The sequence below is a fragment of the Equus asinus genome, chromosome 25 (assembly GCF_041296235.1).
Source record: "Equus asinus isolate D_3611 breed Donkey chromosome 25, EquAss-T2T_v2, whole genome shotgun sequence".
In the NCBI taxonomy this organism is placed as follows: Eukaryota; Metazoa; Chordata; class Mammalia; order Perissodactyla; family Equidae; genus Equus; species Equus asinus.
Window position 1 is genome coordinate 14,244,405 of NC_091814.1, and position 24,167 is coordinate 14,268,571.

The 24,167-nt window shown below is 47.1% G+C and overlaps 1 protein-coding gene across 1 annotated transcript in view; it reads right to left on the bottom strand.

The window, feature by feature from the left end:
• Positions 1–3,696: 3,696 nt before the first annotated feature.
• THEM5 (thioesterase superfamily member 5) overlaps positions 3,697–24,167 on the bottom strand; it is a 29,713-nt gene continuing 9,242 nt past the window's right edge. The window contains 7 exon segments of the mRNA XM_070496932.1: positions 3,697–9,514; positions 9,823–9,947; positions 10,264–10,374; positions 13,758–13,896; positions 15,057–15,104; positions 15,107–15,257; positions 16,229–16,384. Coding sequence (XP_070353033.1) covers positions 9,471–9,514; positions 9,823–9,947; positions 10,264–10,374; positions 13,758–13,896; positions 15,057–15,104; positions 15,107–15,257; positions 16,229–16,384 — 774 coding nt within the window. The 3' untranslated portion in view covers positions 3,697–9,470.

Below are 24,167 nucleotides of genomic sequence, written 5' to 3' on the forward strand. Positions count from 1 at the left end.
CTGCTTTGGCCCCCATTGTCCTGTTCTGGAGCCATCCCAGAAGCTCCCAGAGTGACTTGCAATGACTAGTTCTCTGAATTACCCTGGCTCAAGGAAAAGTGACTAGGCTCAAGATTTTTGGACATAAGAGACTCTAAGGACAGAGCTGGTCTATCAGTGGGTCAAGTTCAGGCTGGCCTGTGCACACTATCCTTGGCAGAAGGCTGTTAAACTGCAAACATGGAGGCTGTCTCCCCTCTCCTTTCCATCCCTCCCAGGCAGATCCTAGGAAGCACAGGCCACCTCTGCCAGGAAGAGATGGTGGACTGCACTCCAGGCACAGCACCATCCCTCAATCTCTCAAAGGCATCAAGCTCATTCCCTTCTTGGCATCTTTGTACAGGCTCTTTCCTCCCCTGGGACGGCTCCTCCTTCATCTTTCAGATCTGGAGGCCCTCACTGGCACCGTGCCCTCTGAATTAGGGGCTCCTGTTGTGTACTTTCACAGCACCCCATGCTTTTCCTTTATGGCTTCGGTCACAATCTTTTCTGTAATTTATTTCTGTGATTGTTTATTTAATGTCTTACTAGACTGTAGGCATCACAAGGACACTGCTTAGCACAAGGCAGGTGCTCAATCAGGATTTATTGAATGAATTAATGACATTAAGCAGAATTGTACCTGGATCAGTTTGTTCATCCGTTCATGGTGCCAGGTGCTGGAGATACATAGAATGGGAGCAGTCTAAGGGGAGAGACAGACGGACAGCAACAAGAACAACAAAGAGACACATTGTGAAATGTGGGAAACACACAAGATGATTATTTTGACATCTGATACTTGAGTTTTTTGAGGGAGCAAGTGTTTCTTTTGTGGAGATCCCTGGTGACCCCCAGGCCCTCCATTCCCCTGGCTCCTGACTCAGCTCATCTCTGGGGGGAGTTTCTGGAAGGGTAGTCTGCGTGGAGTGCTGCAGCCAAGAACTCATGGCTTTGGCATTAGTCAGATGGGTTGGGGAACCGGGCTCTGCGATTTACTAGCTGAGTGACCTCTAGCATGTAACTCAGTCTCTCTGGGGTTCACCATTTCCATCTGGAAAGTGGAGAGAATAAACCTAACTCTCAGAGTTGGCCTGAGGATTATATGAGATAATATATGGGCATCAGTTAGGCTGACTTCTGCTAAAAGTGCAAGAAAACAGAAATCCCACCTCAGTCTGACTTAATAATAAGGACATTTTGGCTTGTATAATAAGAAGTCCACAGGTAGGGTTGGATTCAAAGAAGTTTGATTATGTGGCTCCATTCGTTTGTTCATTCATTCATTCGTAGTTATTGACTACCTACTATGTGCCAGGCACTGTGCACGCCTCTGGGGATATAGCAGGGAGAAAAGAGATCAATCTCCTGGTCAGATGGAGTTTATACTTTAGTAGGGGAAGAAAGACAATCGACAAAAATAAATTAGTAAAAAATACAGCTTATTAGATGGAAATTAGTGTTGGGGAGAAAATTAAAGTAGGGAAGGATCAGAGAGGGTGTCAGGAGAGCATCCAATTTTAGATAGAGTGGTCAAGGATGGCCACCTTGAGAGTGTAGTATTTTAGTAATGATATGAAAGAGAGAGGAAGGATGTCTGAGGGAAACGCATTCTAGGCTGAAGGAATTGCAAATGCAAAGGCCCTGAGGCAGAAGCATGCTTGGAGTATTCAAGGAGGCAAAGAGGCCAGAGTAGCTGGAACAGAGTGAGTAAGGGGGAAATGAGGTCAGAGAGATAGCAGGACCAGACTCTGTTTGGGCTTGCAGTCACTGGAACAATCTTAGCTTTTACCTGTGGTGAGCTGAGGAGAGATATGACTTCTGCATGAAAAGGGTCACTCTAGTGCCTGTGTTGAGAATAAAAAGAGGGGGACAAGGATATAAGTAGGGAAGCCAGATAGGAGGATATTGAAATAATCTTTGCATGAGATGATTAGGGCATGGACAGGGTGGCAGTAGTCAGTTTCTGGATATATTCTGAAGATAGAGTCAGAAGGATTTCCTGATGAATCCATCTCTGTTTAACGAGAAAGAATGATCCAAGGTTTTTGGCCTGAGTAACTGGAAAAATGGAGTTGCCATTTACCGAGAGGGGGATGTATCAGGAGCTCAGATTTAGATCTGTTGAACTGGAGATGCTGATTAGACATCTAACTAGAGATGTTGAGCAAGCAGCTGGATATACGAATCTGGAGCTCAGAGGAGAGGTCTAGACTGGAAGTATAAAAATGGGCACCAAGAGACATGTCGATGGCATTTAAAGTCATGAGACTTGATGTAGTGTTAGTAGAAAAGAGAAAGGATCCAAAGTCTGAGTCCTGGGTTCTCCAACATTTAGCGGGGGAGAGGAGGAGGAACCAGCTGTGCCAGATGCTGTGGCAAGGTCTGGTAAGACAAGGACTGAAAATTGACCATTGGATTTAGCAATGCAAAGCCACAGGTGACTTTGACAAGAGCAGCTTCAGTGACAGAGTGGAGCAAAAAAAGCCTGATTGGAGTGGGCTCAAGAAAGAATAGGAGAAAGAAAGAGAGTAAAGACAACTCTTGAAGAGTTTGGTGAAAGAGTCGGGGGAAGTCGGGCAGTGGCCAGGGAGGGGCGTGGAATCAAGAGAACCTTTTAAATGACAGAAATAATAGTATGTTTGCATGCTGGTGGAAAAGACCAAGTAGAAAGGGGAAAATTGACAATGTAGAAGAGAGAAAGGAGAATTGTTGGAGAAATCTTCTCAAGTAGACAAGAAGAAATAGGTGTCACGCATAAGAAACAGATCTAGGGTTGTCCTTTGCCTGTTGTGTGGACAGTTCACTCACAGTTACTGCAGAGAAAGGAGACTAGTGGAGAGTTGAGGTGGTGGAAGCTTGTTCTCTCTGAATGCTTCTAATTTCTCAGTGAAACAAGAAGCGAGGTCATCAGCTGAGAGTAATGATGGGGGATGAGGTGGTCCTGAGGGTTTGAGTAGAGAGGACCAGGAATGAAACAGTCGCCTAGGAGAGCAGGACAGTGAATGATCTAGAGAACTGCAGGATGACTGCTGGGCAGCATTGCGGGCCCACGTTAGGATAGTGATCAGGACGTTAAAGTGGGGCCAGACAGCATGGTGGTTTGCTTTTTCTCTAGCTGTGTTCAGCTGTGCAGCATGCAGGGAAAAATGGGCAAAGATCTGGATTTATCTTAATCTTTTTTTAAATTTTTATTGAGTTAATGATAGGTTACAATCTTGTGAAATTTCAGTTGTACATTATTGTTTGTCAGTCGTGTTGTAGGTGCACCCCTTCACCCTTTGTGCCCACCCCCCACCCCATCTTTCCCCTGGTAGCCACTAATCTGTTCTCTTTGTCTGCATTTTTAAATTCCTCATATGAGTGGAGTCATACAGAGATTGTCCTTCTCTATTTGGCTTATTTCACTTAACATAATTCCCTCAAGGTCCATCCATGTTGTTGCAAATGGGACGATTTTGTTCTGTTTTACGGCTGAGTAGTATTCCATTGTATATATATACCACATCTTATTTATCCAATCATCTGTTGATGGGCACTTAGGTTGCTTCCATGTCTTGGCTATTGTAAATAATGCTGCAATAAACATTGGGGTGCATAGGACTTTTGGAATTGCTGACTTCAAGCTCTTTGGGTAGATACCCAGTAGTGGGATAGCTGGGTCATATGGTAGTTCTATTTTTAATTTTTTGAGGAATCTCCATACTGTTTTCCATAGTGGCTGCACCAGTTTGCACTGTATGTATGTTGCAGTTTGTATGAGGGTTCCTTTTTCTCCACAACCTCTCCAACATTTGTTACTATTAGTTTTAGATATTTTTGTCATTCTAATGGGTGTACGGTGATATCTTAGTGTAGTTTTGATTTGCATTTCCCTGATGATCAGTGATGATGAGCATCTTTTCATGTGCCTATTGGCCATCCGTATATCTTCTTTGGAGAAATGTCTGTTCATGTCTCCAGCCCATTTTTTGATCGGATTGTTTGATTTTTTTGTTGTTGAGTTGTGAGAGTTCTTTATATATTATGGATATTAAGCCTTTGTCAGATATATGACTTGCAAATGTTTTTTCCCAGTTAGTGGGTTGTTTTTTTGTTTCAATCCTGTTTTCACTTGCCTTGAAGAAGCTCTTTAGTCTGATGAAGTCCCATTTATTTATTCTTTCTATTGTTTCCCTTCTCTGAGAAGACATGGTATCCGAAAAGATCCTTTTAATACTGATGTCAAAGAGTGTACTGCCTACATTTTCTTCTAGAAGGCTTATGGTTTCAGGTCTCACCTTTAGGTCTTTGATCCATTTTGAGCTTATTTTGGTGAATGGTGAGTGGATTTATCTCAATCTTTGACAGTACACTTCCCTGTTCGCTCTCTCCTTCCACTTCCTTCTCTTGGTGGATAAAATTAAGGGTGCATGCAAGAATGTACACCACCTTCACAGTACAGCAGTGGGAATGAAAACTGACTACAGATAATCCACAGCCTGGCTGTATTAGTCAGGGTCTGATGAGGAAAACAGCACTTGTTAGGTGGTTCAACAGAGGGAGTTTAACACAGGGAACTTATTACAAAGGTGTTGGAAGAGCTAAAAAGGCAAATAGGATGGTGAGGGCTGTGTAGCAGGATCGGTAACCATGGAGCCACAGCCACTACTTGAGTTGCCTCCCAAGCAAAGAAGAGGGGAGGAATACCCTTACTTCTCCCTACTTCCCACCTTCCAATCTGCCACCAGGGCCTTCCAAAGCTGGATGTCAAAGGAGACTGGGAAATGCAGTTTGTAGGCGCTAGCCCTCTGCAATCTAAGGCAGAGTAGGGGGAGGGTGGGGATCTGAGAGCAATCAAGCAAATAACTGGCACACTGGGTGGCCAAAAGTTGACTTAATTAGAACAATAAGATATCAGACCTGGAAGGAAGTTGGAGGTCACCTTGTCTACCTTCTCATTTTTATAGAGCGAAAAACAGGCCCAAAAAGAAATGATGTGCCAAATAGTAGCAGAGTTAAGACTAGAACTCAGATCTATCTCAAAGAGCATTGTTTTTTCTTGTACCCTAGGGGTCTTCAGATGTGAACAGAGCTGCTCCCTTGAATGAGGACCCAGAGTGCTGCCTCTTCACCTCTTCCAGCACCATCGCTGTCACTGCTTGAGAACTTCACAGGTGAGCCAGGGCTCTGACCTCCTTTGCTTTGCTAATGGCATTGTAGAAGGACACTTAGGGGACTGGGAGTACAGAGTGCTTTCTTGGGCTCGAGCCAGATGAATAGGCCTTTCCTCAGGGCAACTGCTACAAGACTCTTTGGACTTTTCGTTCTTGCTAAGCCGTCTGTCCTGTGGCTTTGAATGCTAGGCTTCAGACTGCATGACTTGGCCACCAGTGCTCACTGTGGGTTCTGGCAAGCGATGCGGTTGGTGATATACTGTGCCTTGCAGCTCTGGCTCCTCACCCAGGACCTGTGATGAGTGACCTAGCTCTGCAGTCTCAGTTCCGAGAAGGCCTTTAGTGTCCCTTCTCTAAGAGCTGATATGAGCTACGGATGTCCTCTGCCTTCTTGAAATGGTTGTTCTTATAATTGCCTTATTTACTCTTTGGTTTCTCTTGGCACTTGAATTAGGCATCTGTAGAACATATATACTCTGCTTCAAGCAGAATAAGCTGCCACATTTGCCTGGATGGCCTAGGATGCCACCTCATCTACCTTGGCAGTAGATGCACTCCAGATGAATGCACTACACATGGGAGTGGGTTTTTAAAGTGTAGAGGGAGCAACTCCTCTTGTTTCTGTCCAGAAAGCTGTAATACTTGGTCTTTTGGAAGAGGGGAAGCATCTTTCAAAGCCCTAGACACTAGAGAAGTGTTCAAGCAGCTGATGATGTTTCCCTTACCAAGATCCCTGCCTGCCCGCCTGGCCTTGTCCAGTCAAGGCTGACTCTCCCAGGCTGGCCATGGGGCCTTGCCTGAGAGCCTCCCACCTCTGTAGATTTCCAGCTTGTGCCTGTTTCTGTTTGAAACTGGCCCCAGCAGAGCAGTGCAAGGATGCATTTGACCTATTTTAATATGGAAACTCAAGTACAAGTGTTTTGTTTTTTTTTTCCTTTTCTTGACTGCATAGGAAGGATGGAATATATTTCCCTTCTTCTCTTGGGAGTGTTTAAATGAAGATTAGGCTCCTCTTCACCATAAATAAAGGACAATAGGTTTTTGGTATCCAATGATTTAGACTCTGGGTTTAACAGATTATCAAGGGCAATTGTGAAAGCACAAAAGGAGAAAGTGTTTTTCTGAGTATATGGGGGAGGGGACATTGCCACAAGATTTCTGGCAATGGCCTCCAGTATTTCTCCAGCTTTTGGAGAGCACTGGGTCAGGGCCCTTCAAATCAAAAACCAGTCCTTTGCCCATCATTCAAGATTGATGGCTTAGGAAGTGTGTGGTCTAGTTATTGGAAAGAGAACCTGATCCACCTACTTCCCCAACACTGCTGAACTTGTGCACAACTCTTTGACCCTGTTCCACTCCATAAAGAGTTTCATCCTCTCTGACCCCCTGAATCCCCAGCCCCAGCCCTAGATCCTGGAACCTCATCTTAGGCCTGAACTCGAATTCTTCACTTGCCAGGATAAGGGTTTGGACATAGACTCTTCTTTCCTCTGCCGGTCCTCCTCTCAAACTGAGGCAGTAGCTGCTAGCTACTCACCAAACCCATTTCCCTTTCTTCTACAGCATATAGTTAGACCATATTTTCCAACCAACCTCCCTCACAGTTTGGTGGGGCCTTGTAACTGAGTTCTGGCCAACAGCAACACTTTGAGGCTTGGCCCTCAAACACCTCCCTTGTGATTCTGTCTTCTTTTATCTGGCAACTGGGTGTCAATACCCAGGATGACTTTGGAAGTCATGTGTTGAAGATGGCAGAGCATTTGTTAGCCAGATTCCTGAATGACTCCTAGACACCAGCAACTGGACTTTATGTGAATGAGAAGTACATTCTATTTGAGATATGGGTTAAGCTACGGAGATGTAAAGGTTTATCTATTTCAGCATTTGGCTTTACCATACCTAATAATAAAATTCTTTATGTTATGTCCCTTGGAGCTCTCATTCTTTGGTAAAACTTCTCTGATCCTTGACCTCTTCCTGAACATCCTCTCCACCTACTGGCCTTGATGGAATCCTGCCTGTCTCTGTGGAAGCTGCTCAGTTTCCTACCCCTCTCTTCCACAGGCTCAGAGGAGGTACAGACTTCTGGATTGCCATTGCCTCCTTCCATCTGTGTTCTTCTCCCTTATGTCAAACCTTTCCTCCTTAGAAATGAGCACCAGCCATTTCGCTCTCTTTCCTGCTTTACCTGTCCTTATCTGCCTTATCCACCATCAACCTGGGTCTTGCCAGCTGGCTCATACCCTCCTCTTACCTCGCATTGGTGCCACTCCAAATATGGGTTTTCCACCAGCAGCTGGGCCTTCTGCCTGCCTCGGTCCACATATACTTGATCAATTTGTTTTCCTGATCCCCACAGTGGCTTATCCAAATCATTGCCCTTCCTCCAGACCTCTTTCCCCACTAATGGCCTTGCCTCCTATTTCACTGAGGAATTCTAGGCATGCTGGTGTGAATCTCCTCAACTTCCCATCCTGCTCTGCACCCCTCACCTCCTTCCTTTTGGCCTCAGAGTCATGTTGATTCTCTCCTGTGACTCCTGTCTCCACTGGTGCTCTTGATCCATCTCTAAGGCCAGATACCTGTTCAGCTGGATGACACTTCTCTTTCTCCTAGAGTTTCAGGCTCTCTCCACTGGCTCCTTCCAAAGAAATTCGTGAATATACTCAAACCTCATTCTTTAAATAACAATAACAACAATGAAATTCCTAGAAAGAATTATCTAGATTCACTTTGTCATTCTCATTCATTTTTTCATCCACCGTAATCTGGATTTTGTTCCTGGCAAAGGAGAACACCACCTTCCTCACTGTCAAATCCAAAGGCCTCTTTTTAGTTCTCATCTATCCTGCCTTCTCTTCAGCATTTGACACTGACCTTGCCCGCCTAAGGATGGTCTATCCTGTCCTGTTCTCAGTCTCCTTAGTGGTCTTTGGATCTCTACCCCAACTTTAAGCCTTAGAGTGACTGAAGTTTCTATCTTTGACCCCTTTCCCTGTTCTTCTTTCTCTCCTGTCCCTTCACTGTCACTCTCCTTGCCTCTTCCTCGCTTTCACTCTGCATAATCCACTCCCAGGGGTTCCATGTCAGTTTTTATATTGATGACTTACAAACTGGGTCAGTGGTTCATCAATCTTGAGCTTCAAATCACAATATTCAGGTTCCTGCTAACAATTGCCATGTGGTAGAAGTTCCATGGGCACTTCAAGCTCAAGCTCAATGCATGTGAAATGAGCTCATTATCTACCCCTCACCTCAAACCTGCTCCACTGCATTCCCAGTGGTGCCACCTGGAATCCCCAAGTCAGAAATAGTGTCATCCTTGAAGTCTCCCTTCACAGATCTACTATACACAGTTAGTGGCAACGTCCAGCACTCCCTTGATTGCCCATTTCCCATAGCTCTTGTCTTCACAGCTCTGACCTACGTCAGGCCCTTATTGTCTCTAGTTTGGAACCCTGCAGGGGTCTCCTAACCAGTACTCCCACCTTGAGTCTTGCTGACCTCTTACTTCCATCATAGTAAACTTTCTAAAAAATAAAACTTTATGTCACTCCCCAGCCCAAACCCTTTCAAGGTTTCTGTTGCCTACAAGCAGAGTTCAAGCTCCCCAGCAGGGTTTCTGAAGCCATCCATAGTCTGCTCCTGCCTCAGCCCACCTTCCCTTTCTCTGAATTCCTGCCCCACTCAATACCTGCTGGTCTATAAAGTCACTGTGCTCTTTCACCCCGTTGTTCTTACTGCTCCCTCTGCCCAGAGAATGCTCCCCTCTCCTGCCTGCCTGGTGAACACCACTTAACTTTTAAGTCTCAGTTCAAGCACAGCTTCTTCTAGAAAGTCTTTCTAGACTGGTTGCTTTCATAGAGAAAAATTGACCCCTCTTCCCTTTGTGTCTTCACTGTACCCACAATAGGAGTCAGGGTGAAGTAGGGGAGCTGATGGGTACCCTGGGCACTCTGCTCCTGGCCTGCAGTTGTGCATCTTGAGGCCAGGGACCCTGTCTTTCGTCACAGTGTGCTTGGGGCCTCACCCAGCACCTGGTTCTGGTGCTCAGTCAATCTCTTCCATTGGTGCTGAATGGGAAGGTGGGTGTGTGGGAGGCCCTGGAAGGATTTTGATTTCCAACTACAGAAGGGTCTTGGGCTGCGAACGTGATTGTGAGACTTTACTTACTCAGAGGGAAGTGTCCTCCCTCTCACTTCACCAGTCACTTCCTGGGGACCCCTCCCTCCTCTGTGGTGGGTCCCAGGCAGGCAGGGCAGTCAGCAATAGGCCCTCCAGAAGACATGGTGACTCTTACGGGGACGAGTCCTCTTCCAGTGGCAGCTGCAGGAAAACACCTGAAAGAGAAAGGCGAGCTGAGGGCAGGAGCTTGATGGGGCTCTCTGAGCATTATATCCATTTACCCAGTGCCTGGATCCTGTCCTTGTGGTACAGGTTGGGCAATACATATATAGAAAAAAAAATCCTAGTGGGTTCTCTGTCATTCATCATTGTCTACTGCAGGTGCCCGATCCCACTCTAAAAACCTTGACCCCAGCTTGGGACTGGATCCTTAGCATTCTCCCTTCCATTTGCTTGCAGGTGGTGGTGGCAGGACAGGGCCCGGGGCTGAGCTGAGGACCTCTTTACCTGAGGACCTCTTTACCTGAGGACTTGGCATAAACTGTCTGCTTGTCCCTGCTCCAGGTGACGCAGGACATGTAAATCTTCTGGTCCTCAATCTTTTCCACGTCAACATTCAGCACAGCCAGGGAGCCCACGGGGATAAAGCTGGGAGAGGAGGCAGCTTAGCCCATCCCTCACGTGAATCTCTGGCCCCCATCCCTTCATCCCTCCGTCCCCACATCCTTCCCTTCATCCCATTCTGCCTCAGGACTTAAGCGGCTCTGGGCTCGGGGCCCATCTGCTGGTCCCAGAGTCAGATGGCAGAAGTGTGCTCTGGCCAGGGACTGGAGGAACTGCTGGCAGCGGGCTGGGGAAGAAGAGTGACAGACAGGGCTCCCGCACCCCTACTGCTGAGGATGGGACCCCTTCAGTGATGAAAAGGGGCGTGACTTTGGCCAACACCCTGATGATCTGTACTTACTTTTTGAACCTGACGTTGAGGCTTAGTGTGAACAGTCCCTCTCCAGCCAGGTAGGCAGTTTTAGAAAAGGTCTCATCCATCATGGCTGCCAGGGACCCTCCATGGGCACACCTGGGGGTGGGGGCAGAGAGCAAGACCAGGGCTGCAGCTGCTGGGTATACTGTCCCCCTGAGCCTTCCCCGACCCTGAGGTGGAACCACCACGGGGTCTACCTTTCCCCAGGAAAGGAAGGAAACAGAGGTGGGTCCCATGTGATCAAACCAGTCAAAATCAACTCAGCTTTTCTTCCATGTTGCTTCAGCATGTATTAGCAACCACTGATATAATTATTTTATTTCACTAGGAAAAACATTTTTTTCTGATAGAGTTAATGGTGGAACATTTTTCTGATTCATAGCTTAATTACTGGCAGCAATTGCCATAATTTGGAAAGGTGTGTACATACGGGGGATGGAAAAGCTCCTGAACTTTTTAGCTTAGTCTCTGAGGCATGGAAGCCATCCATAGCCTGGCTTGGTCCAGCTCTCAAGAGACAAGTCGCTATGGCCAGTGCTGAGCCCGCATTTTCAAGACTGGTGATGTGACACGTAACTTGTGACCCATAAAGTGCTGACAGGATGGACTCCTGAGAGGTCTGCCTGGGGAAGCCGCTTCAGCAGGATGCTACAAACATTTGCTTTATTTAAAGTGTGTAAGATTCTCATCCTCACTTGTGTAAGCTGACCTTCATGCCAAAGCTGCTTCATTGTTGGTTAAGTTGGGGAAAGTAGAAAGGCACCCAACTTTAGAACGCAGATAACACAAAACAGATTTGAGTTTCTGATTTTCAAAAGCATGATCCTCATTCTCCATGGACCAGGTAGTTGGCCCTGCTGCACTACTGTGAGTTACCCTCCTGCTCCTGCCACCAATGGGCTTCCAGGACCCTGGTTTCCTCCTCCTTTTGGTGGAAAGAGCTGGGGACCATGGAACCACACCTACCCAGTTTGACTCCTTGCTCTGCCACTCACCACCTATTTGATCTTGAGCAAACTGCTAAACTTTTCTGAGCCCTAGTTGTTCCACTACGAATTGTGAGAAAAATAATTCCCTAGCTCATCAGATTAAATGAGGTAATGTTTACAAAAGCTCATGTATACTTCTAGTCACTTCCCTCCCCACATTGCTTGAAAGAGGGAAAAACGAGTTGGTGCCAAAGAACCCTAAATCTGCTCTTCCCTTGTTGTCCTCACTGGCCAGGCAGAGGACCCAGTGGCAAGTGTGTAGATTCTGCAGGGTAGCTCTTGACCAGCCAGTAACTACCTCTCCTCATTGCCTAGGGACTGGGAGGGGGGCAGTACTTGTGAGATAATAGAAAATAAGTATATTGGTCTCTGTCCCCCTTTCCTGGCACAGGCCTCCTGAAACCCTTGTAACTTCCTGGGTTTCAGGAAGATAGAAGTGTCTTTTGTTCTAATGAGGTGACTCTGGGTGGGCTGCTGGATGGCTCCTGGATGAGGACTGGCCACCAGACAGACCAAGCCATGATTAGAAGCTTGGGTTTTTTACTTCCCACGGTTCAGGAAGGGGAGAGGGGCTGGAGATTGAGTTAATGATCCGTCATGCCCATGTGATGAAGCCTCCATAAAAATCCTAGTAGTATGGGGTTCAGAGAGCTTCCAGATTGGTGAACACATCCACATTGGGAGGGTGACACCCAAGCTCCATGAAGACAGAAGATCCTGCACTCGGGACCCTCCTAGACCTCATCTGATGTATCTCTTCATCCGGCTGTTCACCTGTAGTCTTTATCATATCCTTTAATAAACTGATAAATGTAAGTGTTTCCCTGAGTTCTGTGAGCCACTCTAGCAAATTAATTGAACCTGAGGAGGGGGTTATGGGAACCTCTGATTTGTAGCCAAGTTGGCAGAAGTAGTGGGTAACCGGGGGACCTACTACTTGCAATTGGCATCTGAAGTTGGGGATGGCAGTCTTGTGGGACTGAGCCCTTAACCTCATCTCCAGATAGATAGTGTCAGAATTGAGGTAAATTGGAGGACATCCAGTTGGTGTCGCAGAATTTCTTGGTGTAGGGAAAAAGCTCCACACATTTGATGACCAGAAGTGTCAGAAGTGAAGTGTTCTGTATGAGTAGTAAAGGAGACTCACAGGGAAGAAACACAGTAAGGAAGAGCTAGGTTTTTGCCTACACAGGAGATAGGCTGAACTGGGGTTTTCTAATTCAGTACTAATCTCTTCTCTGGACCCCCTCAATCCACTGGCCTCAGTGTCGATGGTCCTCCTCTGCTTCTCCTGCCCCACCTCCATGAGCTCCTAAATAAAAGTCAGCCACACTTCACCCCCACCCCTGCTTTCTTGGGGTTTTCCTCTTCACAAGAGAGGGGATCCCTGGCCTACATATGGCTCCGACCTAGTCCCTCAGTGTCTGCATGCACTAATGTGGAAATCACTTTCCCTGTGGAAGATGCCTTTGGGATGGCCAAGGTGACCAAAGGCTGCCGTCTGAATGCATGGCCTGGGGAGGTGCTGACGTCTATTAAACTCTCTGAATTCTGTTTAACTGCAATTGAGTCCCTCACAGGCCTTAAGGCCCTAAAGCTGATTCCACCCCCTCCTTTCTCTCTCTCTCTTGCAGGAACTCTGGCACCACCAAGAGCCTTCAGTGACTGTCTAAAGCAGGAAGAGGGCTGGAGGAGAGGGCAGAGCACCATGGACTTGGTGGCCCAGTGGCCTTAGGCAAGAGGACCAGGGACAGCCTGATTTCCCTTGTGGATGTACTTATGTCCAGTGTAAGCTCCTTCCTGGGTCTGCTCCAAGTTTGGAGGCAGCAGAGCACAGTGGAGAGAGCAAGTGAGTTAGAGTCTCAGTTCCTGGGTTAGAGTCCTGGATCTGACCTAGATTGTCTGTTCTACCTTGGGCAAAATACCTTGCCTCCGCGTGCCTCAGTTTGTCCATCGTAAAACATGACAAAACATGAAGTTTGGATAGATGGTGTCTGAGGCTGTCTTGTGCTTTATGGTTCATGAGCACATACACACAGACCCATAATATTCTCTCTCTCAGCCACGCTGCCAGGTAGATATGATTGTCGCAGACTTCAGATAAGGAGACTGAAGGCTAGTGGTTAAATTGCTTGCTTAAGGTCCCAAGGCCAGCAGTGGCAGAGCAGGACTGGAAGCCTGGCTCCTAATTCCAATCTTAGCCTCTTCCAAGTTCACCACATTCTTCTCCAAGTGGCCTCTAAGACCTTTTACTGGAAAATCCCTAGACCTCGATAAGGAGGCTCTCTTTTGTCTGTATATTGGGGACTGGACCAGAGGACCTGGGATGTCCTTCTAGGCTGATATCATGAGACTGAAGCCCAGTGCCCCACATGCCCCACCCAGCTCCTTAGAGAGAGGCCCCAGGGCCTGGTCGTGGTGGGTCCACCTGCTGAACCAAGCCTGAGACGTAGCCAAGGACATCTACCCTGGTGCTGCCTGTTGCCTTACCCTGGAGACCCCTCCAGATAGGGGCCTGGTTGGAAAAGACAGACGGATTTCTTCTTGGTTGGGTGGAAAAAGATGACATATTCGTAGCCTTGTCCTTCCGCTTGGATGCATCTGATGAAGATGCGCCAGTCACCTTGGTCTGGGGAGAGATGGGCAGTATTGCAGCCGGAGAGGGGAGCGCATGAGGGCATGGGGCTCGAACAGGGTGCAGGGCCAGTGATTCAGCACCATGGGGTGAGCCCTGCCTCAGTCAAAAGGTTGAGGAGAGAACGAGAGGACACCCAGGCTCTGTCCTCAGAGAGCAGTCAATCAGAGAGCAGAGTCACAGCCCTGTCCTCAGGGAGCCCCTGAGTCTAAGGGGGCACAGTCCTGACTTCAGGGAGGCCTGGATCTGGAGGGAAAAACACTCAGGAAGTTCCCCGGCTGAGGGTAGAGATAGGATCAAGGCCAGGTCAAGACTTTAACAGAGCTTAAACCCTGAAAATTAAAAATGTCCCATACATAATTAATATATAATTAAAAGTAACAACAATACTAAACAGTAAAAGAAATGCAGAAAAGTCCCCAAAGTTCTTTTTCTTAAAACAACAACTACATTGTTTTTGGATGAATACCAAATTCTTTTAAAAAATTATTTTGGTTCTTCTGCTTTCTTTGTGCCATAAACCCAAGGGTAGTCTGCCTACTACACGCCCCCAGTCAACACTGGGCAGGAAGACCACGTATATGAATGAGAGAGACAAGAAAAAATGGACACACACACATACATGCACACAAAGAAAGCTGAGGATGGAAGCTCTATCAGTCTGATCAGTGGGTGTTTTGAGAGAGCTGCTCTGGGCCTAGCAGAGCAGTGATGGCTTGCTGAGGTCTGCAGTGAGGGAGCCCCACCCCACCCCAAGGCCTTTATTTGATGGGGGAGGAGGACCTGGGATAAGGCTTATCAATGAAGAAAGAACACTTGGTGAGGAGGCAGAAGGGCACAGAGTGGAGCTGGCAGTTCTCTGGTGCCAACACTCTTAGCTGGGAACAAAGCCAGGCCTGTGCATGTGCTCTCCTCAGATAGAGGTTAGCCAGAGACCTGAGAGGACACTCTTCTCATCCACCTGCCTGGGGCTGCAGTATAAGGGGTGGAGTTAGACAGCAGACAGGACTCTGTCTGAGAATTGGAAGGGGGATGTTGAATTTCCCACCCAGAGTCCTGGATGCGGGGAAGGGGGCTGGTTAAGCTGCTCCCGGCAGGCTGGGGTGTGCGGGTGCCGTGGGTGCACTCGGATCAGGCCTTACCTGAGGAAGTACCTGAGGAAACTGCAAACCCAGATGGTATCTTGAGCCCCTGGATGTGTCTCTGTTGGACTTGAAGGAGGGCAGTTTGAGCCAGCCATCAGCCTTGGTCTTTTCCAGAAATTCCTGGTACATGCTCAGCATGTCTGGAAACCAGCTGGCATTGGGAAGGACATAATCCTTCAAATCTGTCTTCTCGACACAGAATCTTGAGACCTGGGAAGGGAAAATCAGGGCTACTAGACAGCTTCCTAGGGGGTGGGGGCTGCTGCTTGAGCTGTGGGACTTCTAAGGAGTATGCTCCTGGGTCTTGAGATCCTCAATCCCTTCTGCTAGTGTTGACTTGAGGAAAACAGCCCATCTTTCTCACAGAAGGTTTGGGGACCCCGTGGGTGACTAGGCAAGGGGAGGCTAAAGTGCAAAGGAAGGGAGAGAAAGGAACGGGGATGACAAGTAGAGGTCTGCTGCTCTGTGGTGCTGTATTACAATTGTCCTGTTTTAAAACCTGTGAGCTGTTCTTTGAGGCTGAGAACTGCTAGTATTAGCCCCATTGTATGGATTAGGAAATATGGCTAAAGTTGCCAAGCTTGTGAGTATGAGAGCTGGTGGTCAGACTCGAGCCCATCCTAAGACACTGTCTTCCCTAGCGGGTGCGACCACATTTGGTGAGGATCATTGTTACCACCCCCTCACCTCAGGGGCTACTCCAGCACTGTGTACAGCTGTGGGCCCGCCTGGGAAGGTGGCTCCTTTGAAACAGGTTTTGAATGTCCACAGAGTTGTGGTGCCATCTGTGGGAGGATGAGGCGTTCTCCATGGGCATCAAGTGCTCACACACCAATAACAACTGTGGGCAGTAATCCAGCTGCTTGTCAAGACCACACACAGGGTCCTCCATCTGAGAACAACACAACTCAGCTACAATAGTCTGAATCTCATAGGAGGAAAGTGATTCATTTGTGGCCACACAGGATTCAGACCAGGACGAAAGTGTCCTGGTGGTCTTAGTTTTGGATCTGGGCTACTTGGTAACCCAAGAGCACCTTCCCTTTGCCAAATCAAATAGCTCCGAACACACTGCCTGCCTGCCCAGCCACAATATGGGGAGAGGAGATTTGGGGTGCTCCTTAGGCCCCAGGCCCCCAGGAGAAGGGCTGCCCATGTGGCTAAGCTGGAGACTCACTCACCAGGGACTCCGTGGAGGATCCAAACGCAGAGGCAGAGGTGAGTCTGGGCAGGACGTGGGGTACACCAGAAAGGACCCTGTGGTGGCTGAGTCTCGCTGCCACCGGGAAGTCTCTCCTTATCATGGCTGAGCACTGGGCAGGGCTGCTGGCCGACTCCTGAGGAACGACAAAGCGAGTGAGTGGCACTTCTCAACTGCACGTTGTGGCTATAGGTGCCGCCACCCTCAGACAAGCCTTTTAACTATCTGTCATAAGGCTTTCAACAGCAAGTTTCCATTGTAGATGATTAGGCAAGACTGCGCTGGTGACACCACACCCAAGGATGCTTGCGGACGCTTGCTTTTTGTCCTGATCCACACCCACTGCTTGGCAGAGGGTCCGGTGCTGCTTCTACAAGAGTGCAGAGCAGGACCGGCCTGAGTTCAGACAGAAATATTTGTTAAAGGAGCAAAATAGTGCCTAAAGAAATAGTATGGGGTACATGGGGCCTTGGAGAGCTGCCCTGGAGTTTTTGGGGGAGAATCCAAGAAAATAACCCAGAAAGATAAGGGAGGTCTCTTGATTGGAGTGTGTTGGTGGAGCACTGGTGGCATGCACTCTGCAGCAAGACTCCGAAAGCTCTAGCATGATTCTGGGACTCAGAAAACCAAGTCAGAGTCCTTAGCCATCCTCTTCTTGTATCTCAGGGAAGGGGTAGCACAGGGAAGCCTCCACCTGCTGGTCCCTGGTGGGCAGGGATGGGAGTAAGGAGGGAAAGGTCTTAGAGGGGAGGACAGAAAATCACTTGGGGGCAAGCAGCTTAGCAAGGGCACTCTTGTGCTTTGGTAACCCCGGGAGGGGGTCATGGCAGCAGACAGTCTTGGCAGGGAGGTGGGGCGTGGGGCAGTGGGGGCTGTGTTGCTGGTGAACCTGGAAAAGAGACAGCTTTGAATGGGGGAGTGGGGAGGAGTGCTCAGTCCGTGTCTGCAAAGTTGTGGATGTTTTCAGTGTAGGCATTTCTTCTATTGAATTAAAACTGCCAGTTGTCAACTAAAGGTCCCAGTTTTTACTTCACTAGAATAAAGCCTGTTCTAAAGGTCAGAACTGTGCAAAGGTGGAATTGTAATGGTGATGATGATGATGATATTTGGGCAGGTTCTGAATGGTCAAACTGATTTAATATGGCAATTTAAAGGTTTTGCCCCACCTTCTGTATTTGGCTGCCCTAGAAGACTAGAATGTAAATATTTCCCTCACCTCTTGTGAAAGTTTAAGTGAAACTTCCTCAAAGACTGGGGAATCGGTTTTTTTGGTTGATTCAGTCTCTGGGTCTAATTAAAAATATTTGAGTTAGTTGCCAACATTTAACAAGAGGGAGTTTGGTACAAAGCAGAAGGTCAAGGATCTCCAGATAAGTGGAAAGATCTGACAAGAATGCAGCTTCATTCTTGCACAGCAGCAGTTGGTGGAGCTGGTACCTTTGCCTGCCTGCTGCCACAGGCCTCCCTTGGTGCCCGGCATGCCTTCATTCCCTTTGCCAGCTTCTGGTTGTGATACTTGATTTGGAAGATGAGACTTGAGGAGGAGACAGGAGAGGAAAGAGTAATCTTAAAAAGGGTAGTTGGCAGCTGGCCCCATGGCCTAGTGGTTAAGTTCAGTGCACTTTGCTTCAGCAGCCCGGGTTTGGTTCCCAGGTGCAGACTTACACCACTCGTCAGTGGCCATGCTGTAGTGGAGACCCACATACAAAACAGAGGAAGATTGGCACAGATGTTAGCTCAGGGTGAATCTTCCTCAGCAAAAAACAAAACAAAACAAAACAATAAAGGGTAGATGGGCTGAAGAGGAGTCTGAGGAAAGGGGAATGGGGAGAAGGAGGGGCTCCCCAGGCAAACCTGGGATTTGCATCTGGGTCCTCCTGACTCCAGATCCCAAGCTTCCAATGCTGGGATTTACTGTCCACCTGTGATGATAAAATTGGACACAGAAGTGCATGAAAGTGTGATGGAGTAAGAGCCAGGCCATGGAGAGAGATCCTGGAGAAGGCCGAGGTGGAACAGACATTTCCTTTATCATTGACTTAAGGCTGGAGTTTTCAAACTTGAATTTTGAAACTTTATATTTTATAAAGAATGATACCCCCATCAAGAAATTGATACAGTTTGAATAATAAGGCCAAATTTGATAGTGGTATATCATTAGCGTCCCTTTTAAGATCGGAAAAAAAAAAAAAACCAAAACGCAACCACCTCTGAAACAATAACAAGGAAGTAATAGTATAAAGGACTGGGGATGGATGTTATAGAGTTGTAGCTGATTGTCTCTAATGGTATATTAGCTGAGTCAGGAATACAAATACGTTTTCTGTGTAAGGAGACAACACCTGGGCCAATGATTCCCTCTGAAGTACCTCATTGTTCTCAGAAAAAAATAAATCCACCACCGCACGTAAGGATAGGTGTGACAGAAGGAAATGTCCCACAAACAGGATTCAGGAATGATATCCACTTCACCCAAATCTAAAACACGAAAAAAACCCCACTTCCATAAAGTCACCCAAGTCTTCAATCCATTTGTGACATGCACCACAAACTTTCCTGAGTTTCTGAAGAACTCTAGAGTTAAAAGACTCTGAACTAGCGCACTTCTAACTGAGCCTCAGCAGAAGCGCCACTTTTACTCCTCTTTGCTCTCGCCTTGTCTCCATTTCATGCGTTCTTCCCAAACACAATCTTCGCACTGGGGACGTGCCTTGGATTCAATCATTTGCTAGAACAGCTCACAGAACTGAGGGAAACAGTTATATTTACCAGTTCATTATATTTTGAAGGATGTGATCAAGGATACAGATGAAGAGCCAGATGAAGGGATACCTAGGGGGAGTCTGGGCGTGTCCTGAGCTCAGGTGCTTCTGTCCCCATGGAGCTGGGGTGGGCCAATCTGGAAGCTCTCCAAACCAGTACTTTTGGGATTTTTATGGAGACTTCATCACGTAGGCACGATGGATCATTAGCTCAATGTCCGTTCTTCTCCCCTTCCTGAAGGATGGAAGGTGAGGCTGAAAATCCCAAGCTTTGCGTCATGGCTTGGTCTTTCTGGTAACCAGCCGCCATCCAGGAGCACACCCAGAGTTGCCTCATTAGAACAAAGACACTCCTATCACCCAAGAAATTCCAAGAGATTTAGGATCTCTGTGTCAGAAGCCTATATATATATATATTTATTATTTCACGTGGGTGTCACTCCCCTACTCAGGCAACAAGAGATACAGATCCCACGGATGTACAATCTACAAAGAGAGTCGGGCCATGCAGGACTGCCACGTGGCTCTCGGGGAAGGGAACAAGGATTTCCCCTCAGTAGCTGGGGTTCAGCTACTGACTCTTCTGGGAGGACAGCCCCTGCCTCCCGCTGGGGAAACCCTCCCGGGATCAGCTCCCAGGCTTCAGGGTCCCGTAGGGAGTCCCTGCTTCTCCTCATTCCCCTTCCCTCAGACTCCTCTTCAGTCCATCTACCCTTTTTCTTTTTTTTTTCTGAGGAAGATTCATGTGCCATGACACGTGCCATGTCAGCACACTTTCAAGCCCACAAGACACAGCAATGTGTTAAGCATTTGGAGCTTAAATATTAAACAAGTACAGCTATAGTCAAGGAACTTATAAGTCAACGGAAGATAAGCTCAGCATATAATCAATGTAGAGGTACCTTGTGAGTTAACACAGCAAAACCTTTTTCCAAGAAAAGTAGCCATTTCTGGTTGATGTATCGCCCTCTTTCTGTCTCCAGTAGTGGAATCTTCTCAAGCAGGCAGAGGGACAGGTGGCACCAAATCACCATTCTTGTCACCCCTTCCACCCACATACCCACCCCCTTTAACTACTGATATGTGGAGCCTAGAGAGTCGGCAGGTACAGAGGTGGAGGGGTAATTTGCATAAGGATCCTGGGGTGTTTCTAAGATTCAAAGTTTTGTAATCATGTCTGGAAGTACCCAGGTGGCATGGGTGGAGGTGCAATGGGAGGGAGGAGGGAGAAAGAGTCAGGAGCAGAGGACAAGAGTCGGAAGGGGAAGGGGTTTGTGAAGTCAGGGTCATGAAGTTCCAAAACTGGCCCCTTTCAGCCCTTTGGATGACAGAATCTGCATGCCAGAGGTGGCCATGTGTGTGACCACAGCTGAAGAACTGTGTCTGTCAGTAGAGCGCTGTAGCAGTGAGAACCCAGGTCCACCTAGTGCAAGTACCTGGAGGTGAGCCTCACTCTTGGAAGAGGAACTTCCTCTTCTCACCCGACACCCAAGAAAGTGTTGGTGGCTCTCATCATGGAAGCAAGGGTGTGCCTAGGTGGCCATAGCAACTAGGGAAGAAAGACAAGATCAGGAGAGGACATGTCTCAGTTACCACAGTAGACTAAGAGTACCCTGGAGACATAGCAGAGCGCCAGTCACAGAGACTGGGTCCCTCAGCACCCCTCCCCTGCAGTTTTCCACGTTAGGAACTAGGGCTGCCTCCTTGGTCCTCAGTGACTCCTGGCTTCTTGGACTTCCTGCGGCAGGACAGGAGAAGCAACCCTGGGGTGGGGGAAGATAGGACTCACTTGCCTCTACAGGCTGGGGGTAACTTTTGCAGCTCGTGTGTTGAACTTGGGGCACATTCTGTTAGACCAGTATTCACATTTGAATGGTGTGTGCACAGTTACGAATGACATTAATGACAATGAGGGTCCCAGCTGGCTCCCCCTGGGAACAGGCGGCCAGCCTTGAGCTGTGGCAGTTCACTTACCTCCTGTAAGCACTTTCATGCCCTCAGCCTTGTGCTTCCAGAACATGGCAATCTAGCCAGATGCAGAAGGGGAGTGGGAAGGAAGAGGGCCAAAAGCTGAGGGCTGTCAACTTCCAGGCGGCAGTAATTTACATTGCCTGTAAAGAATCTTTTTTTTTTTTTTTTTTGAGGAAGATTAGCCTGAGCTAACATCTGCTGCCAATCCTGCTCCTTTTGCTGAGGGAGACTGGCCCTGAGCTAACATATCTGCTCATCTTCCTCTACTTTGTATGTGGGATGCCTGCTACAGCATGGCTTGCCAAGTGGTGCCATGTCCGCACCCGGGATCTGAACTGGAGAACCCCGGGCCACCAAAGTGGAACTTGCAAACTTAATCGCTGCGCCACCCAGCCCCTAAAGAATCTTCTCGATGAGCACGTGTGCAACAGATTTTAACGCAAAGCTTTTGCCCTCCTCAGCTGATGGTGTCTTGAGTTATTACACGGGAAAAGCAGTGTTAGGACGTGCAGAGGCTGTTTATGAAGAGGCTGTATCCATTCGTGAGAGAAACGCACACGAATTGGCCCACAGGGCTTCTCTAGGGTGGTTCAAGCCTACTGACATACAAGTATTGTGAAAAAAGTGATACCTATTACTTAAAATTACAGTTTTCCAAGTATTGTGTAAACACGTTATTTGCCTCACCTCCTTTAGTGCTTAGATGCTATCGATGGTCTTATTTTATGGGTGAGCAAACTGTGTGAGGTTGAGTAAATTTTCCCAAATCACAGAGCCACTCCGTGAGGTGGGGGCTCTTCTACATTGGTCGTATGCTGAGCTTATCTCTCGTTGGCTTATAAGTTCCTTGACTACAGCTGTACTTTAATATTTAAGCTCCAAATGCTCAACACGTTGCTGTGTCTTGTGGGCTCGAGAGTGTGCTGACATGGCTCCAAACCAATGTGGGTGAAGATAAGAGTGACAATTACAAAAAATACGTATTTTATATTCATTTACTCACTTAATCTTCAATGACAATCCTAGGAAATAGGGACTAATATTACCTCCATTTTACAGCTGAGGAAATGGGGTTGCTCAGAGACTACCTAACTTGCCCAATGGCACACACTCAGGACTTGAACCCAGGCCATCTAGCAGCTTAAAGTAACATTTATTATTTCACTCATTTCTGAGAGTCAAGAATCTAGGAATGTGTTAAGTGGGTGGTTCTAAGCCAGTGTCTCTCAGGAGGTTGCAGTCAGTGGGTGGCTGGGGCTGCGTTCTCTGAAGACTTGGCTGGTGCTGGAAACTTCACTTCCTCCCCACGTGGGACTCTCCATAGGGCTGCTCTCGACATGACTTCCCTCCAAGTGAACGGTCAGACAGAGGGACAGAGAAAGAGAACCCAAGATGGAAGACTTCGATTTGTTTGAAGTGAATCATGAAGTCTAGCCTACACTCAAGGGGAGGGGAATTAAGCTCCACCTCTTGAGGGGAGGAGCATCAAAGAATTTGTGAACTTAAAAACCTCACATGCCCTAACTCAGGGGTGGGCAAACTATGGCCTGTGGGCCAACCAGCTGTTCACATAGTTGTTCTTTTTTCCTTCAGGAAGATTAGCCCTGAGCTAACATCTGCCAATTTTCCTCTTTTTGCTGAGGAAGACTGGCCCTGAGCTAACATCCATGCCCATCTTCCTCTACTTTATATGTGGGACGCCTGCCCCAGCATGGCTTGACAAGCGGTGCCATGTCCGCACCCAGGATCTGAACCGGCGAAACCACGGGCTGCCGGAGCGGAATGTGCGAACTTAACCACTGCAGCATTGTGCTGGCCCTAAAGTTGTTTTTTGGGAACTCAGCCATGCCGATCCTTATGTATTACCTGTGGCTGCTTTTGTGCTACGATGTCACAGCTGAGTATCATGACAGAGCCTGTACGACCTGCAGGCCTAAAATATTTATCATCTGGGCTTTTAAGATAAAGTTTGCTAACCTCTGTCCTGTTTAAACAACAGAATTGACTAGATCGAATTGTGTAAAGGTGTTAAACAAACAAACAAAAGACCAGTTTGTTCCTATTCTGCATTTCCTTCTTTCACGGAAAGGGTTTAGGTAGTTTGAAGAATTTGAGGTTAAGACGTCAATGAGAAAACTTTCTGGTTTCTTATTAGTTTTTTAGATAATTAGGCAATTAGGTAAGATTCAGGTCGTAGTACTGAAAGGTTTTTGAGAGTTAAATATAAGTCGAACGAATTTGTAAAAGTCCTGCTACTCAGAATGGATGTAGTTTAGGAAGAACCGGGCTGAAAAGGAATGGAAGAAAACGAAAACTTTTCAGTCTCTTGCTTGGGCAGTTTTAATTTCTTCTAAGCAGAAAAATAAACAAGATTTACAAAGTAAACACGTCACAAACACAAGATTGATGCATTTCCCAGCCCACTTAAATTTTTAATAATTAAAATAACTCTTATTTTATTTAGTGTCAATACAAATTGTATTTTTGCTTTCACTAGAAAAACCTTAATAATATTTTACGTGAGACCAATGAAATGGAATTGTTTTATCCTTGTAACACAACTGACAGAGGACTTCTGGCTGTACAAGTGACAGTTCTGTGCTTGCTTGCACTCTTGTGTTTGCTTGTACTTGCATTTTGAGGATTATCTGTGTTTTTAAAAACAGCTTTAAGGGCCTGCCCAGTGGTGCAGTGGTTAAGTGCCCACGTTCCGCTTCGGCGGCCCAGGGTTAGCAGGCCTGGATCCCAGGTGCAGACATGGCACCGCTTGGCCTGCCATGCTGTGGCAGGCGTCCCACATATAAAGTAGAGGAAGATGGGCATGGATGTTAGCTCAGGGCCAGTCTTCCTCCCTCAGCAAACAGAGGAGGATTGGCAGCAGATATTAGCGCAGGGCTAGTTTTCCTCAAAAAGAAAAATAAATAAATAAATAAAAACAGCTTTATTGAGTTAAAATTTATGTAACATAAAATTCACACATTTAAAATGTACCATTTAATGTTTTTTTTGCATATTACATTAAATTTTAAAAGTTATGGTAAAAATATATATAATATAAAACTAGTTATTTTAACCACTTTCAAGTGTACAATTCAGTGGCATTAATACATTCACAATATTGTGTAACCATCACCACTATCTTTTCCAAAACTTTTTCATCATCCCAAACAACTTCTGTACTTATTA